We start from the raw sequence: 18,264 nt of genomic DNA, 5'->3' as shown, positions 1-18,264 counted from the left end.
TGTGGCACCTGGGAGAAAGAAGCTAAAAACATTCCCAGAACCCAGGTAGAGCATGGAAAGCCATTGGAGGGGTTTAACTATAGCTCAACTGGCAATATGCAGGCACAGTTGCTTTCAGGAGAGTGCGTAAATCTCTCAGAGAGGAAGCCATCCTAATTAACTACTGCCACCAGATAAATCCCCTAACAACACATGAAAGGCGGGGGTAGAGACACTGGAAAGCATTAAAGTTCAAGTGGAAGCTAATATGATGTTTCTGGAAGTTTATATGGGGATGAAGTCTCCATTGTCTACACTGGCAGAGACATTGATACCAGGTTATCCTGAAGATGGAGCCATAGAGGGGGGAAAAGGGTGCAATTCAGCTGGTAGAATGTTAGTGCTGGGTTCCATCTCCAACACCATATAAACTGAGCATGGTGGTGTATGCCTTCAAGCCTCTGCAACTAGAGGCAGGACGATCAGAGGTTCAAAGTCATCCTTCACATTGTGGTTTGAATGTAAAAGTCCCTCCCCCCGCCCCAATAGGCTTGCATATTTGAACAATTGGTCCTCGGTCCATGGCACTGTTTCAGAAGGTTGTAGAACACATAAAAGGTGGAATCTCCCTGGAGGAATTTGGTCATGAGGTGTGTCTTTAAATTGTGTAGCCGAGGCCCATCCATACCCATCCTCTCCTTCTTGAGTATGGAAACATGAACTGCCAGCTTTCTCCTCCCATACACCCCTGCCCTGAAGGACTATGCCACTTTGGAACTGTCAGACAAAATAAGCCTTCCAGGTTGCTTTTGTCAGAGCGGTTTATCACAACAACATGAAAAAGTAATTGAGAAACTCGGGTACATAGTGAGTTCAAGGCCAGCCCGGGCTACGTGAAACCCTTATCTGAAAAAAAGAAAATTAATAGTGCTGTTGGCTGGCTATAGATATCTGTTATGATACAAGTATAGACTTAGTTTAACTAGGCTATAGCTAACAATATATAAGGACATCATTGTTAGATAGCAGAATCCAGAAAGCTGGATTCTTCCCAAATTTCAGCAGGGAGAAGTAGAATATTAAACAAAAAAAAAAAAAAGAAAGAAAAAAGAAAAAAAAATCTTGGCATTTTTAAAAATATGACTTAAAGGGATTATTATGCAACAAAAATAAAGTACCTATAGGAAGGCAGATGAAATGATTGAGTGTTATAGTTATTGAGTACCACACAAATTAATGTGCCCTCTGTACTCTGTGAAGGTTTAAGGTTTACCACAAGTACTCTGCCATCATGGCTACGTGCCGGGGGCCCTGGCTGGGGTGTTTCACATCGTCATTTAGAATTGCATTTGCGGGACAGTGATAAGTACTCAGGTACTAATGGAACCCATAAAATGTCAATAAATTGCATAAGTAAGAGGCTTCACACCTCTGCAGGTGACACCAAGACAGATGGCTCCCCAGTGGAGAGCGTTGGAGACAAGGCTTGCCAAAGATAGGCTAGAATGAGACAGTAATAGAGAGCTCCTAGTCTCCATCAGGATGCTAAATTAATCTAACCTGTCCAGTCTGCGGAGCATCATCTGTTACACTTGCAAGGTGGCTGTCAGGGTGCACAGGGGTGATTCCCACTTTTTCTGCTGCCCACACTCTATATGGGCCCCCTCGAATTCTAGCCACCTGGGCCTTCTGCATGAGGTTCATACCTGTGAAGGTGTAGGGGCCATTATCATTCACACAGTCAACCAGATATGAAAAGCTCCCTGATGGAGAGTGTGACACCTGAGCTCTGCGCCTGCCCATGGCACATGTTGTTCTACAAAGCTGCATAGACAGACTGGGCTGTATGTGATAGCTGACTTAGAGTAACCTCCCAACCAGAGGGACCCTGCAGTGATATGGTAGAGCTGCCCACTCTACAAACGAGGCCACTGAGAGAGATGAGCACAAGACTGAAAATTTTGTAGCAGTGTATAACCTGATTTGTGGCATTAAACTAAAGCCTAATGCTGATGCTCTTGAATCCTATGTGTCTTCTTCCATCTGGAGCAGGGTGTGTTATTGTTGTTTTGCTTTTTTCTTCAGTGCTGGGGATTGAAGCCTGGATCTCATATGTGCTAGTAAAACTTTCTCCCACCAGCTGCACTCCCCACCCGAGTCTTGCTTTGATATCGATTTGTTCTCTTACAGTATGGCTGGATAAAATGAGAACCTACTGTTATGATAACAACAGTAGCCCGAAAAAATCTGAGCACCCTCTGCAGATTAGACACTAAGTATCTGCTTCATGTCTAGAACCTCGTATCGCCCTCGCGGTAACTGTTTGTGCTTGACCATACGGTTGCAATTCATTTTAAGGGGGAGATGTGGCTAGCAAGGCTAAACAACTTCCCTGGGGCCACACAGTAAAAGAGGAGCTGGGGGGGAGTGGACTTAGCCAGTACATAAACTGCTTTCCTTGCAAACCTGACGACCGGAGTTTGATCTCCAAAACTCACACTAAAAACCAGGAACAAATAACAATGAAAACTAGGCTTCGCAGCATATGCTTGTGACCTCAGTGCTGGGAAGGAAGAGATGGGTCCCTGGAGCTCATTTGCTGGACAAACTAGTCTATTTGGTGAGTTCTTGGCCAGTGGGAGGTTCTTTAAACAAGTCTCCCAAAGAATGATACCCTGAGGTTTTCTTTTGGTCTTCACATGCTTGAGCATGCATATGCTCATATAACCCTCCCACATAGGTGCCCCAAACATGCATGTTCCAGCTTGTGCAAAAGCATACACATATGCACACACACACACACACACACATACACACACGGCAGATCCAAGATCTGAGCCTAAGGTCTTTGTGGCTCCCAAGCCTATGCTTTTAGCCACTTATTCTAGGTTCATTGGATGTTTACTTCTTCTTAAGCCAATATTTTGCTCAGCCCTGTCCTGCTTTTACAGGAACACCTCCAGAATACAAAATCAGGAAGTCCAGTCTTGAAACACTCTGGCCCGGGGGTTGTCATCCCTGATCATCTCTGTCCTCGAAACAGCTGCAGCAGCAGCAGCGAGCTATCACTGTCAAGCACCTGCAGCGAGTACTCCAGTGGCTCCTCCTACACGTGGCAAGACAGGAAGCTCACTGGGAAAAGGGTAAGGCTCCCAGTAGGCAGGGCAGCTTCAGAAAGACCAGAGGAAAAGCCTGTGCCTGCTGCAATTTGGTCGTGGAGGCAGAGGGGTGATGCTAAGGAAATGAGCATTTGCTGAACATTTGCCTGTGGATCATGGAGTCCATCACCCATCAATGCTGTGGGCTCCTAAAACAGAAAACACGATGGGGCTGTGTGTCAGATAACGACAGGGCAGACAGATGAATTACAGGCACAGAACATAGAGAGCAAGGTTTGGACAAAAGGAGACCTGTCCTTCCTTACATGCCAGGAATGTCTTATTTTGTGTATATGTATGTATACATATATGTGTATACATACGTACATATATAAACATGCATGTAAACACAAATGTATGTGTATTGGTGCCTATGGATTCTAAACATCAGCCTCTGCTGTCCTTCCTCTGGACCTGTCCATGTTGCTGTTTGAGGCCCCCTCTGTCTCTGTCTTGGAGCTTGAACTCATCAATTTAGCTAGTCTGGCTACTCAGTGAGCCCAGGGTTCTACCTGCCACTGCCTCTTCATCATTGTACCCCAGCTTTTTTGTGGAGGTTCTGGGGATCCAATACAAGGTTCTCATCCTCATTTGATAAGCAATCGCCCTACCCCCTTCTAGGAAGTGAGACAATCGCTCCCACAGGAATGTTCCCCCCAACTGCACAAAGCTCACAAAGCTGAAACCTCTGAGTGAGCTTCCTTGCATATTGGAACAAGCCAAGTATCTTAAAATAACTATTTTAGCAGTTATCCCAAAGTTAAAGGGAAGCAAAGTACACTAGGATGGAGATTGTAAATCAGAGTATGCAGGGGTGACATTTCTACTCTTTGGATGAATTTCATACTTGCTTTCAGCACTTTAGAAACCAAGAAAACTCCAGAACTCGTAGACTCTGCTGGTGAGAGGGTAGCTTTGTCATCTGCTGAACCAGAGCTCTGAAAAATATTTCAGTCTTGCATTTTGAGGCTGTTTCTGTAGACTTGGGTCTTTAATGCAAAGCAGAGTGCCAGCCGCATTATCTAAATTACTCCCATAAGGAGCAGTTCAGAGCTCTGAATAGTGACGGCCAGGGCCCTGGCCAAGCAGAGGCAGGGCTATTGTCAGGGTGGTTTTCTTACCTCAGCATGTTCCTGAAAGTTACTGGCTCCCACGACTCCCTTCTCTTCTCACTTTGTCTTTTAGAGGATTTGTTTTTATGTATGTGTATGTTTGTGGACATGTGTACTTGCATATGTGTCCACATGGCCCAAAAGAGGGCATTAGATCCCTTAGAAGGAGGGTTACAGGTGGTTGTGGCCTTCTCCCCTTGATGCAGGGGCTGGAAGCTAAACGTGGGTCCTCTGAAAGAGCACGAGTTCTCTTAACAGCTGCTAGGCCCTTTCCCACCCCTCCTCGCACTTGATTCTCATTCTGCGTCCTGCCTTCTCGCCAATGGCCTTTTTTTACTTCCTATATTTTTTGTTTGTGTATGCATGTGTGTATTCAGATATGTGTATGTATGTGACTCTTTGTCTGTAGGCCAAAGGACAGCCTCGGGTTGGTCCTCAGGAGCTTTTTGTCCATCTTTCAAATTTTGAACCAGGACCTCTCGTTCTAGAACTCTCAGGACAGTCCAGGCTGGCTGGCCAGCAAGCCGTAGGGGCCACCTATCTGCCTCAATACTACTAGAATTAGAAGTGCCCACTAGAATAGCCAAGGTTTTTATTTTGGATCTAGGGAACAAATTTGGATCCTCATGTTTGCATGACAAGAATTTTGCCCACCATCTGGACATCATATGTATCAATCTAAAATATAACTGTTGGGTATTTTTCTAACTAGGACAGTCTTTGATATACTAAAGCAATCTCTCCCCTGAAAGAGGGGAAAAGAAAAAAAAGTCCTCAAGATCCTGAAGAGTCACTCACGGCCACCCAGTCCTAATCCAACTGTACCTGTGACAGTTTACAGCCTGTGACAGCTCTCAAAGTACGCTTTTAGTTCTCAGGGTCCCAGCGAGCTATATCCAGACCCTCAAGACATTCTAAAGTTATATTATTTCTGCAATTTGTGCCTGTTGTCAGTGTTCATTTAGTATTGACTTACATAATAAATCACAGGATTCCAAACAGGAACACATTGTTAAATTATGTAATAATAAATGTGTGAGTAATAGCTTTTTTTTGAGCTCACCACTCTTTTTTAAATATCATTTGTTGTAGAAACAGAAAGAAAAAGCTTGTGTAAAATTCACTAGCCTTTCTCAACAGGGAAATCTGGCTCTAATAGATTTCACTTACTACCATATGTGGCCCACTCTTAAAAGTACTGTACAAATATTAACGCATTTAATACTAATAACATGTTTTCCCCATCTGTATAAATATGCATGTGTGCATGCTGGGTACACATATATGTCGGTGTATGTGTGTGTGTGTGTGTGTGTGTGTGCGCGCGCACGTGTGTCTGCATATGGAGTTCAGAAGTCATTGGCTGGCCAGCTGTAGCAAGCCCCAGGGATCTTCCTGGCTCTGGCTCACCCATGCTGGGTTTCACCTATGCATGAAGCACATACCTTCATGCCTGGCATCTTTTTAAAATTTATTTATTTATTCATTCGCTGATTATAGCCCCCTCCCTCCTCACCTCCTATCCCCAACTCCCTCCCTGCTCTCGCTAACCTTCCTTCCCTACTCCTCAGAAAAGGGAAATTCCCCTAACCAACCCATGCAGCACACCAAATCACATCCTCTATGGCTGGTAAGGTAGCCCTGCCAGAGGAAAGTGATTGAAAAAGATATGCCCGGCATTTTTTAAAGTGGGTTCTGGGGATCAAACTCAGGTCCTCGTGTTTACACGTAAGCGCTTGACTGATTAAGCTATTCTCCGCTCCAGTCCCCCCCCCCAGATTTTAGCTAAGAAAACCAAGATTCTGAGAATTTAAATATCTGACCTAAGAACATGGCAGTGCATGGTAAAACCAGGCATTAGTTCTAGAGCCTTTACTGTTGATGGCTCTGCTATCTTGGCCTTGTTTAGTCTTTCTTACATGTAGAAAGCTTATACCTGCTATTGGCATGGAGTTATTCTTATAAACACCAGCAACTTCTACTAAAAATAAATACAATTTAATATTTTCCTGGCAAGAGATAGAAAGGGCTGAGGACATTAAACTCTGTCCCTAGCTTATGAGAACCATCCTTAGGTCTTGTCTGCTGCCCCTATTTGTTGAACAGAGAATGTGATAGTGGTGGGAAATGGCTATCCCCATGCTATCATCCGTGGGGGTCTCATGTTCCCCTGCCTCCTCTGACGACATTCAAGATTGGTCCACAGCTCCCGTGGGCGACTCAGGGAGGGATGTGGCTTATCTCATCAGGAGGTTCACAGCCTCTGACTTTTGTGGTATATTGAAATATAACTTGGATAGGCTTTGGGCAGGAGAAGAAGAGGTGGTGGGCAGAAGCTGAGTTTACTTTCTGGGTTAAACAGATCCACCACATTCAAACTCTTGCTAGGCCCTGATTCCTGGCCTCTCACCTCTGCCATCAGTGTGACTCTCAGGACCATGGGAAATCTTAGAAACACCCATTGCGGAAGCCCATTCATTCTCGCTTCTGTCTAGAATACCCACACTCTGTGATGGATTTCCAGAGTAGCTTTGAATGGTGCAAGTCCCTAAAATTAAAGACCGACACTCCAAGAAGAAAAGGGCAGTGTCAGCAAATCACATCTCTCCCAGCAGCTCCAGACATTGGAGGGTTTTCTGAAGAAAATAAATAATCAGACGTCAAGACAAATAAATGTGTGTGCTGGAGATAGCAAGAGTAAATTTCATGAAAATGGCTTAGATATAATCCAGTGTCCATAGCTAACAAAACAGCTCAGTTTCTGATGGAAGTTGCTGGTACTTTTTAATGTCTGAATTTGGTTAATATTCAGACTTGTTGACAGGGGCCAGCTGTTAATAAGATCCTCTGAAAAAGCCATATTTGCTCCTAAAGTTAGTCACCATTAGCCATTTTGGAAAGGTCCTAAACAGGGCTGGAAAGACGGTGTGGCGATCAAGTCTGTCTGCTGTTCTTGCGGAAGACCCCAGTTCCCCTCAGCCGTACTGGGCCACTCACAGCCAGCCACGTCTCCAGCTCCAGGGACACTAACTCCTGCTTCTGGCCTTTATGACCTTTAGTCATGTGTGCGCACCCACACAACACAGACACATACCCACATTCATGTGATTAAGAACAAAAGTATCATTTTTTCAAGGAGGTCCACGCCCCTCAGTGTCCCAGGGCGCTAGTTTCTCATTCAGACTCTGAAGTGCCATCGGAGAAAAACTGCCAAGATCTTCTGTGGGGTTTGTTTAACACCAGATAATGCAGACAGCAGACTAGAAGTTAAGCTCAATGTGGCCGGGCAGCACCCAGTTAAGAGTGTGGCAATGGAAGCAAATTTGACAGAGTTGTAGACAGTTCCAGAGGGAGGGGGCATGAGTCCAAACGATTGCTCCAAATCTCTCCTTTCTGAGACCTGCCACAGAGTAGGCTCGCTGGACTTCAGAGTCTCATAGCAAAAGGAAAGGCTCGTGGTGTCTCTCTCCTGGTGGTCTGAAGATGCAGTTAAGGCAGCGTGCCAGTGGTGGCTTGGAAGCAGGTGTTCGGTGCATCTGCTTCAGATCTCTCCTCTCTCTTGTATTCCTTGTTGCCCACTTTGTGAAAAGCACAAATGTGAGGATCACCATCTTTCATCTCCCATACACCTTTTGAAAATAAGGCTGGCATTTGGGAAGGTGCAAGGATAAGAAACTGACCTGCTAACGTCACTAGAAGAAGAATTACCACAGGGATGGTGCCGCTAATGCCCAGTTATTCGGATAGATATGCACACGTATCTATATGTATGCAGTGCACATGATAACCTTTCCCGGGCATTTTTGAAGACACAGAACTATCAAATGTTGGAATGCCCTGTTGGGGTGGCTTCCCCTAACTCCTCCCGTGCTGTGCCTTCTCTCCTTAGAGTGAGGATGTGTTCTCTGCCAGTCTCTAGGTCCCTCCTTAGAGTGAGGATGTGTTCTCTTCTGCCAGTCTCTAGGTCCCTCTTTAGAGTGAGGATGTGTTCTCTTCTGCCAGTCTCTAGGTCTCTCCTTATAGTGAGGATGTGTTCTCTTCTGCCAGTCTCTAGGTCTCTCCTTATAGTGAGGATGTGTTCTCTTCCAGACTCTAGGTGCGACTTGAACACACCTTGCTGATTTGTATCTTTGACCATTCCATTTCTTCCACATGGAAGACATTTCCTAACTTAGAACTTTAGGTAAACCCATGTGTCTTTCAAGGAGTGGTTAAACTTATAAAGAAATCAAATGACTCTCCTGTATGCCTCTCACCACCTCCAAATAGACCCGGAGGTCTTCCCTATGATCCTCTAGAATATCCATCCAATTCTTGTTTCTCATATGTGTTTTCTTGACACACAGTTAGCTGTACCAAAGGCCCCTCACTCCAGTTGGATTTTCTACCCTTAAAGACACAGTTGTTACAATCCATTTCTCTATTTCACCATATGGCTTAGCAGAGGATATTGCAGAATCAATGTTTACTGGATAGTTAGCCTTGTACAGATTGTTTATATGTGAATATTTATCACCCACTTATACAAATTAAATCTAGCAAGGGGCTTTTTCTTTGTTTTTTTTGGGGGGGGTTGAGATATATTTGGTTCAATCATCTCTGATACCTATTTTTTTGTTGTTTTTTTTGTTTCTGTTTTTGTTTTTGTTTTTGTTTTTGTTTTGTTTTCCTAGCAATCTTCACAGAACTGGGATAAAAGACAGAGTATTGATTCTTCACTCCCAAGTGGCTTCGCCAGCCCTGCAGATGAACTACCTCCAACCCGTATCAAAGAAAGCCACATTTTGGAAGGGCTGAGGAAGCTACAGAAGAGGAAGGTGTTACTTGAACCACCATCTGTGATAACCAAATGGGGTTATAAAGATTGCATGAACTCAAATGAAGGGATCTATTCTCCAGGAATTAAAAACAGCAGCCTCAAGGAGTACCCTCCCTGCAAAGCACCTGGCATCGGGATCTCTTGCAAGGATCTCCATCAAACCTTCATCTATGATACAAATTCTCACGAGGATGCACATGGAGATTTCCCATCTGCAGCCTTGCCACTAGCAGCGTCTAGCCAGGGCTGCAGGGTTCAGGGCAGCAAATTAACCCACAGTGTTTCAGACAGTCTATTTAGCTGGGAGCCACGTGGAAAATACTTTTCAGAAGGCACAGCCTCGGTTTATACCAGGGAAATGCCTGAAAGGCTAGCTCGTTGTGCTAGCCACTGTCCCTTGGAGAGGAAACTATGCCCCAGCATGCACCTTCCCTGGATACAAAGGGACAGGGACCCACACAGCCAAGGTCATGGGCACGTGGCTCTGAACCTTCAGCTTTCAGATACTGATGACAACGAAGCCCTGAATGAGCTGCACATAGAGAGCAGCAATGAGCGAAGCCCTTCAGACCTGTCAGTGACCGGAGACACAGACAAGTCCATGGAGAACCTAGATGTGGGATTTGGGAAGTCTGACTGTGACTCTCGTGATGTGGGCAAAGAGGAGTGTCCCTCCCACTTAGAGACAAGGCCAAAGACATTCAGTTTCATCAAGCAGCAAAGGGTTGTCAAGAGGACCGCTTCCGAAGAATGCGTCACAGTCATATTTGATGCAGAAAATGGAGAGCCTGTTGAATTCAGCTCTCACCAGACTGGAGTTGTCACTGTGACCAGGGATGAAATTTCCATCAACCCAGACCCTGCTAGGCCCTCAGAGGAACTCACTGAACTTTCACCTCAGGGACTTACTCATTTGCAGCCGGGAGCTACTGCAGGAGACTATCCTTTTCTGAAGAAACCTGAAGAGGAGACAGAGAAAAACATTCCAAAAGATGAGAACAGTATTCCCACAGCTCTGAATGACTCCTTCAGCTCTCGGACTATAGTAACTCAGAATTCCCAACGACCAAAACTCGCCAAACCAGCACAAGGTGTAGCCTGGCAGAGTAATTCTAGACCTATGGCAAACACGGGTGTCTATGCAAAGCAAAGTCTGACAAAAATTCCTTCTAGAGGCAAGTCTTCACCTCATAAAGCAAAACTGGTGGAGCCTGTGCCTGCCACGCTAGTCTCCTCTGGTGGCCTAGTAACTCTTGAAAAGACGGCAGGGTCTCCTCCGGGAAAACTCCCACAGTGCATAAAGACAGGCAGCCCTGGCTCTCTCTGTGACACACTGCCAGAATCACACATTCCAAAGCACCCTCTCCAGCCTTCTCACATCCCCAAAAGTTCCAATAAGAAGAACTGGGTTCAGTGTCCCAAGAGTCAGGGTACCAGCATCCAGTCACGGCATCTCATGGGGATTGGTGACAGTGGCGAATCTGCCATGAGGGCCAAACGCTGTGGCTCTGGACCAGAGACAAGAGTGAGATCTCCCTCTCCCCCACCCCCTCCAGGGAGATCAGTCTCTCTCCTGGTCAGACCCAGTTATGACTATCTACCACTGCCATCGCCTGCCAAACCGGAAACTAGGGTCCCTGGTGACACTGTAATTATGGGGTTGACATCTCCACCACTGAAAGGATGCTCTGCTCCTGTCATCTCTTCCAGTCCAGCTATGTCAGAAATACAGAAGAAGAAACCATCTATGGTCTGCAAAAAGCCAGCCTTCCCTCCAGCCCTGTCACCCACCGAAGCAGTGGTACATAGCCAGTACCCTGAGCACACAGCCTCCAGCACATTTGCTGTAATGATGCCAGGGCCAACAAAAGTCTCTCCAAAGAGAGGCATCCCCAAACCTCCCCCTCACCAAGCACTTGGAACCACACACGTGGACACTGAGTTACAAGCACCCAAGACTTGTCCTTTAACTTATGGACTGCTGGAGGTGACATCCTCTAAAAGCCTATCTCCAGGGAGAAAAGGACAGTTGAGTGACAGCACTACAATACCCCACAGGCCTTCCTTCTCAGGGGCAAATGAGTCCTTGACCCTTCAGGTTAACAGTCCCTCCTCATCTTCCTCATCCTGCAGAAACCAGGGCACCTCACAAGGCTCTCAAAACCCTCCCGAGAAAGGACCGAAAACTCGACTCCCAGTAGGACTCAAAGTTCTCATGAAGTCTCCTCAGTTGCTCAGGAAAACATCCATGATGCCCGGGAAACAAGAAAAGGATAGTTTAAATGAAGCTTCTAGAAGTTCCGTGATGGTGAACAAGACTAATCCTGAGGACTCCAGAGACCCAGCAAGTCTGGAGACTTCCAGAGATGAGAGAACAACAGCTTTGCTAGCTCCTCGAGGGCTTCCCATAGAGTCAACATTGCCAGAGTCGCCGGAAAGTAGCACCTCCAAAGCTGATGGGAGAGATGGGGCAGAGAACAGATCCATAAAGAGGTCCTTCTCCTCCAGCAAGCCACACCTAAAGCCAGCTCTAGGCATGAATGGAGCCAAAGCTCGGAGCCAGAGCTTCAGCATCCACTTGGGAGAGAAGACCTCTACACCCCCAACAGAAGGGCCAGGCAAGATTCGAACTCAGATCATTACTAACACAGCTGAAAGAGGCAATTCCCTCACCAGGCAGAACATCTCCATGGAAGGATCCACAAGCAAGACGCCCTCTGTGTCAACATCTGACCATCTGCCGAATGGTGGAAGGCCACTGGGACACTCCTTTTCTAGGCAGGGCTCCCTCTGTAGCACAGGAAGTTCAAACAGCCAGCACGGAAGCCCAAGCAAGTTACCTTTGAGGATGCTTACAAGGCCAGAAGGACTCCCGATTCCTGGAGTAGAAGACCAACAGATACCTACCACGGAAGAATGTCCTGGGATAGATGTACATGAGCAATCTAGCAGTGACCACCATCGGCATCCATCCACCCCACCAGACTGCCCTCAATCCCTGCTAGTCCCAGGGAGGTTACAGCATCCAAACAATTTGGAAACAAATGGGATCTCCAAGCTAGAAACTTCTGGAAGGCATCCAGATGCTTCTCCAACTGGGACTAGTGTTGCAAGCACAGAAGCCCCCCTCTCACCCTCCATCGAAGAAAAGGTCATGTTGTGCATTCAAGAGAATGTGGAAAAGGGCCAAGTACAGACAAAGTCTGCCTCTGTGGAAGTGAAGCCCAAGGCAGGGCCTTCATTCACCAGCTGGTTTGGTTTTCGAAAGAGCAGACTTCCAGCTCTTAGTAGCAGGAGAGCGGAGGCTTCCAAAAGTAAAGTAGAAAAGAAAGATACAAAACTAAAATCAGAGAGGAAGAAAGAGAAGAAGAAAGCTGAAGTACAATCCAAGACAGAAAATGATCTGAACAGGGGTCCCAAGGCGGCAGATGGTCTGAGTCCAAACGATGGTTTGCAAAGCACAGATAATCTGAAAGCATCACCAGACATTTATAACCAAATGAAGTGGGAGCCAAAAAATAGACCCAGCCCTGCTGTGTGCTCAACAAAAGATGCCTTCATGACAGAACTTCTAAACAGGTAACTCATGGGAACAGAGAAGGGCCATGTAGAGGGGTCCCTCTGCCTCCCCAACCCAAGGAGAGCTGTTTACCTCCTGATCATTAAATACTAGCCAAGCATAGTCTCCATACACACAGATAGTGCAATCTCTTATACATTAGCTATAATTTTAAAAGTGAAATAAAAGTTAGCAATAAAATGATAATTTACTTCATGTTCCTTTCTTAACCAAGCCAATGGTCTTTGAAATTAAAGAATGGTGAGTTACATCCAGGTTGATAGCAATTCAACCCACACCAGGAACCATGAATGTACCCACATTGCATGAAATGGAAGAAAATTACACACACGTTTGAAAGCATGCCAATTTCATTGATCGCACTGAGCAAATGTATACTTAGAACTTTCCAGAAGTAATTACTTTTCTTGCTGATCTTAAGCCAGAAATGTATTTAGCAATCACCCTTTGGCGTTTTATATTCTGTCCCTCCCAAAAAGCAATTATAAAAATAAAATAGAGGTAACGGGGAGATAGCTCAGTCAGTAATGTGCTTGCCTCGCAAGCAAGAAGAGCGGAACTCCAACTTCAGAACCCACATAAACAAAAGCCAAGCATGATGGCACAGGCGTGTAATCTCATTGCAGTAGATGTGGAGAAGACAGAGCCTTGGGCTTCTCCAGCCAGCCAGCCTGGCCTGCTTGGAAGTTCCAGGCCAATGAAATATTCTGCATCACAAACACCTAAGGAAAAACACACAGGAAGACATCCTATAACTAACAAACACGCACACAAAGGCACGGGCTCACAGCCATGCACACACTCACACATACGCACACACCAGCGCACACAAACCTATTTGTATGTGTACACACACAGTATTAAGTGATATAATAAGATAAGTTATTATCCTTGCAAGTGTAAATTGGCACACTAGTGAAATATTTGAAGATATTTTTGCTCAAGGCTGGAGAGCAACACTTACCACTGAAAGTTTTGAAGACAAAGAGCCACACTGAGGTTACCTTAAACACTGAAGGGCTGGAAGAAGAGCGTGATTGAAAACACGATGTAATTTATCAGAGGAATCACTTTCTACCTGCAGAGTTGATAAGAGAGCCGCTCTACAGACAGAAAGTGGATCAAAGGGTGTTTCCTGCAGGAGCGTGTTAGAGGGCGCCTCCCAGGGCTCCTGCTTTGCCAGCGGCTCTGTCAGCACTCAAGGAAGTCAAAAGAAAAACATCAAAACCAAAGTCGATATGGAAAAACCAAGAGAATGCTTGGTAAGTGCTTCTCCATGCTGGCTAGAAAATGCCTGGTTCTGAGAGCTTCTGGTAAAGGGGAGGGGGTGGCCATCTGGAAAAGACTGTGGTTTTGATACAAAAACTACATTTCTGGGTAAGTCTCTCTCTCCTTCTCTATCTTCTCTCTCCTTCTCCCCTACCTCTGTCTCCCTACTCGCTCCTCTCCCACAAGTGTGTACATTTGTGTGTGAGTAGCAATGTGTCAGCCGCTAACAAGTGTGGAGAGCGAGGAGAGCCTCCAGTGCCAGCCCTCCCCTTCCACCGAGACAGGATCTCCGATTCACAGCTGCATGCAAGAATCTTGCTGGCCCACAAGATTCCGAGGTTCTCCTGTCTCCACGCACCACCCCATCTCAGAGATTACAGGCACACACTACAATGCCCAGCTTTACGTGGGTGCTGAGCATCCAAACTCGGTCTTCTCACTTACATGCCAAGCACTTTAACTACTGAGCCATCTGCTAACCAGTGAGAAAGTAATTTAAAGCAAAGAGAAACCCAGACAGCCACTGCCAGAAGTGGCAGCTGGGCCTTGCGGGGTGTGGCTTCCTCTGGGAATACTGCTCTCTTCGGGTCTATTTCAGACCACGCTGCACTCTCTGTGTATGGCCAGTGAGAGACGCTACCAGTGGCACCTCAGAAGGACACCCAGTGCTAGAAAGTTGTTTTGATGATGATTCTAGTATCAACAGCCACAAAAGAGGAACAGGATTGTATATATGAAAATGCCAGGTGATTTAAGAACATGTTTGATCTTTTGTTGGCTTGTGTTGTTTCTTTTTAATGGAAGCTGTACATAACAGGTAATGCTCTTTAGACGGAGTAGTGAGCTACATAAAGAGGTATTTTTGTTTTAATGTTTCCCAAAGATAAGCTAGTTTCGTGTGCTATTCTTTAAGTTTCTTTACATTGTACTTCCTCTCCCCACAATTCATTATATGCTGTGTGATTGGGTTCGTTTTTAATTGTCCCAGTGGATACATTTTTAAAGTACTTCAAAATAACAAAATATTCCTGGCATAAAATGATTTTATCAGGGACTGCAAGCATGACACCCTGAGTTTGGATCCCTAGTACTCATGTAAAAATCCAGGCATGCTAGCATGCTACTGTAACCCTGGCACTGGGGAAGAAGAGACAAGAGGCTTTCTGGGGCTCCCTGGTCACCAAATCTACCTCATTCAGTGATCTTCCACTTCAGTGAGAGAACTTGTATCAAAAAGCAAAGCAAAGAGTGACTAAAGAAGACATCAGCATCACTCCCTGACCCGTGTGAATAGATGACCATGTGCACACGTGTGCACCGCAAACTTTCTCTATCCTCATGCTTTAGCAAAGAGAATAGAAAAACAGGCCACGCTAACATGTTTGCAGGTTGCTGAAGCATCTCTGTCCTCAGGTTGGGGTTTCACAAGCACATCTAAAACACACGCTGAAAATGTTTTTCCTCAGATAGGTCTGGACTCCAAAGAGCTCTGAGGTCTTTATTCTAAGCTAAGTCTGTTCATTGCAGGTTTTTTCCCCCCCATCTTAGCTCGTGGCTCATATGACATCATACCTCCTTTGAAAACACTGATGTCCCTTACATTATAAAACCACAAATTATAAGCATATCTGAAGCTGCCCTTGTAGTGTCACTGAAAGGAAAAGGAGAGAAGAAGTGTGGAGAAGCGTGCAATATGCTGGAAATTCAATCCTGCTGATGGAAGGCTTTGAGAGCGCAGCGGAGCCCCTTATCACAGGCACTCCATACTATGCCCCATTTAATATGGCTCTGACAGCTAGGGTATATCTTCACTGTACAGAAGGACCAAAAAAGAAAAAAAACAAAAAACAAAAAGGAGCCTATGTTGAGCTTTTACAATTTCATCTTTGCTTTCTTATTACTTCATCATGCAAAAGTAATTTAACATGCTTTTCCTTCCTCATCTGAAGTTTTTCACAGAGTAAAAGAAGGGACCTCTGCTCTTCCCAGTATATCTGCAGGAAACACTCTTAATATTTTCTGTGAAGTAGACAGATTCCCTAACCAACCTAGGTATACATAATCAATGGGGATATGCTAATTTTTCTCCTTGGCTGAGAGAGGAAATTAGTCATGCGGAGAAGGCTCTCAATATAAAGGGATACTATTAACCTGGCTAGGTGACCAGCTGTGCCTTTGCATGTGTGTGATCATATGTTGGGCTTCAGTTGTCATCTTGTTTGAGACAGGGTTTTTTGTTTGCTGTATAGTACAGGCTAGCTGGCCTGTGAGCTTCCGGGAAATCCCTTGTCTCCACCTCCTGTGTTATCTCAGGCTCATCCTACCATGTCTGTGTGTTTGTAGAGTCTAAGCATCTGAACAGTCCTGGTGCTCGTGGAGTAAGCACTTTTACCCACTGAGTTATCTCCACAGCTTGTTTTTTTTTTTTTCTTAATATAAAATATAACATTGTTATTTGTTTCTCCTCTTCACATAACCACTTTTGTGAATTGGGCTAAGATTACTACGTTCAGGAAGGACTGTGCTATAGTCTCCTTTGAGATATTAGAAAAATAGCAGAGAAGGCATATTTATCATGCATTATCATCCCATGTAGGAGATTAGATGCAAAACAAAATGTATTCTTATACTATTGCTCATTATTGTCAATACCCTTGAACCTTTTAAAATTCAGAGTTTAAGAGAATTCTTCTTCTCCAGGGCTCAAGATAAATTTGCAGGCTGCTTATTTTGAAGTGTGGTGCTAAGAAGTTTTCTCACTGTACTTGTTTAGTTGGAAACAATAACGATAGATAACACCATAGATGTCACAGCATTATCGTGAATGCTAACTCTACTTCATTGTCAAGGAAATGCTAAGTCAAGGGTTTTTCTCTTTTTGCCAGGCAGTACTTGGCATTGAATCTGGGACCTCGCACACATGTGAAAAGCAAACTACCTACCTGAGCTATAGTCTCAGCCCTAAAAGCGCTATTCTAAACCTCCTTACACAACATACCTCTAGTCTTAACTTTCCAAACAGTAAAATCACATATATTCCCAAGAGTCCAAGACGTTTAAACTGTTTTAGTATTTAGTGACTGTCTTCATTTCTCTTCTGTTACTGTAATAAAACACTATACCTGGATTTAGCTACATTGGGGGTTCTTCTTCCTTTCCTCCACCTTTTACCACATCTTCTTTCCTTTAAACCTCCTAACACTAGATATGAGAGGAAAAAAGAAAGAAAAGACCTTCTGAAAAACTCCAAGAATTCCAAACATTACAATCACAAAAACTGTCTGCAGCTGGCAAAACCATGCCTCAGCTGGAGCACTCAGCAAATCAGAGTCATCTGCTACAAAGCATCTGTATCCCCACACCTGGGATTAAAAAAAAAACATATTCTTATAATATTGCTGTTTTTTAAAAGAAACCAAAATTTCAAAATTCTCACTACAAAATACTGTGACCAAAAAAAAAAAAAAAAAAAGCAGCTTAGTAGAGAAAGGGTAGTAGAACAATTCCAGGTTCTCATCCAGTGTTTTGGGGAGAAGTCAAGGCAGAAACTTTAGACAGCTAAGCACATCACACTTTCGGGCAAGAGCAAAGGCAAACGAATGCTCTCTTGGTTGCCTGCTTGTGCTCAGCTCAATTCCTCCACCCTCACACAGTTCACACCTCCGGCCTAGGGAATGGTCCTGCCCACAGTGGACTGGCTCTCTCTGCACTCAGTCCCCCACGGTCCAACTCAAGGTAATAACCTCACACTGACAGATGACCGCCCAGATGATTTCATTGTTGTGTCAAGTGACACTAAAACTAGCAGTCACTGGTGATCATAATAGGAAGATGGTCTGCATATATTTTTACATACCCCACAGTTCCCTTTATGTCACAAACCACTCAGCTCACCAGCACTGCATACTCCTCGTTAGTAAAGATAAAATGTGTAAAAGCACTAGCAGCGCTTCACCAAAATAAATCCTTCTCTCTAGAGCTTTAGTTAAAGGCTTATGTCCCCACATCTGCCATCGTTTATGGGCCACCTAACCCCAATTTTTGGTGTAATTTAGACCACTGGCCATGTTACTTGGTACTTAAAATGATTTTATGATTTTAAGGGAAGGGCAGGGAAGACCTCCTCTAGAAAGACTAGCTTGAATGTGCTCTGTTTGTTGTTATCTAGAAGCTGTTCCTTCCCATGAGTTGAGATCATATTCTTTTTCTTTTAATTTATTTAATTTTTATTAATTACAAATTTTTCACTTTGTATCCCAGCTGTAGCCCCCTCCTTTGTTCCCTCCTAATCCTGCCCTCCCTCCCTCTTCTCCTTCCATGCCCTTCCCCCAGCCCACTGATAGGGGA

General features: G+C 44.8%; 1 protein-coding gene across 6 annotated transcripts in view; it reads left to right on the top strand.

Moving 5' to 3' along the window:
• Nckap5 (NCK associated protein 5) overlaps positions 1-18,264 on the top strand; it is an 888,867-nt gene that overhangs the window by 760,095 nt on the left and 110,508 nt on the right. For 5 of the 6 annotated variants that reach the window (XM_060371849.1, XM_060371848.1, XM_060371846.1 and 2 more), the window contains 3 exons: positions 2,931-3,122; positions 8,923-12,647; positions 13,733-13,910. In XM_060371849.1, coding sequence (XP_060227832.1) covers positions 2,931-3,122; positions 8,923-12,647; positions 13,733-13,910 — 4,095 coding nt within the window. The remainder of the gene's footprint in view (positions 1-2,930; positions 3,123-8,922; positions 12,648-13,732; positions 13,911-18,264) is intronic. The other variant, XM_060371850.1, reaches the window with a different exon arrangement.

This window comes from Meriones unguiculatus, chromosome 18 (assembly GCF_030254825.1).
Source record: "Meriones unguiculatus strain TT.TT164.6M chromosome 18, Bangor_MerUng_6.1, whole genome shotgun sequence".
NCBI classification, from domain to species: domain Eukaryota; kingdom Metazoa; phylum Chordata; class Mammalia; order Rodentia; family Muridae; genus Meriones; species Meriones unguiculatus.
This window is presented reverse-complemented; position numbering and strand designations above follow the sequence as displayed.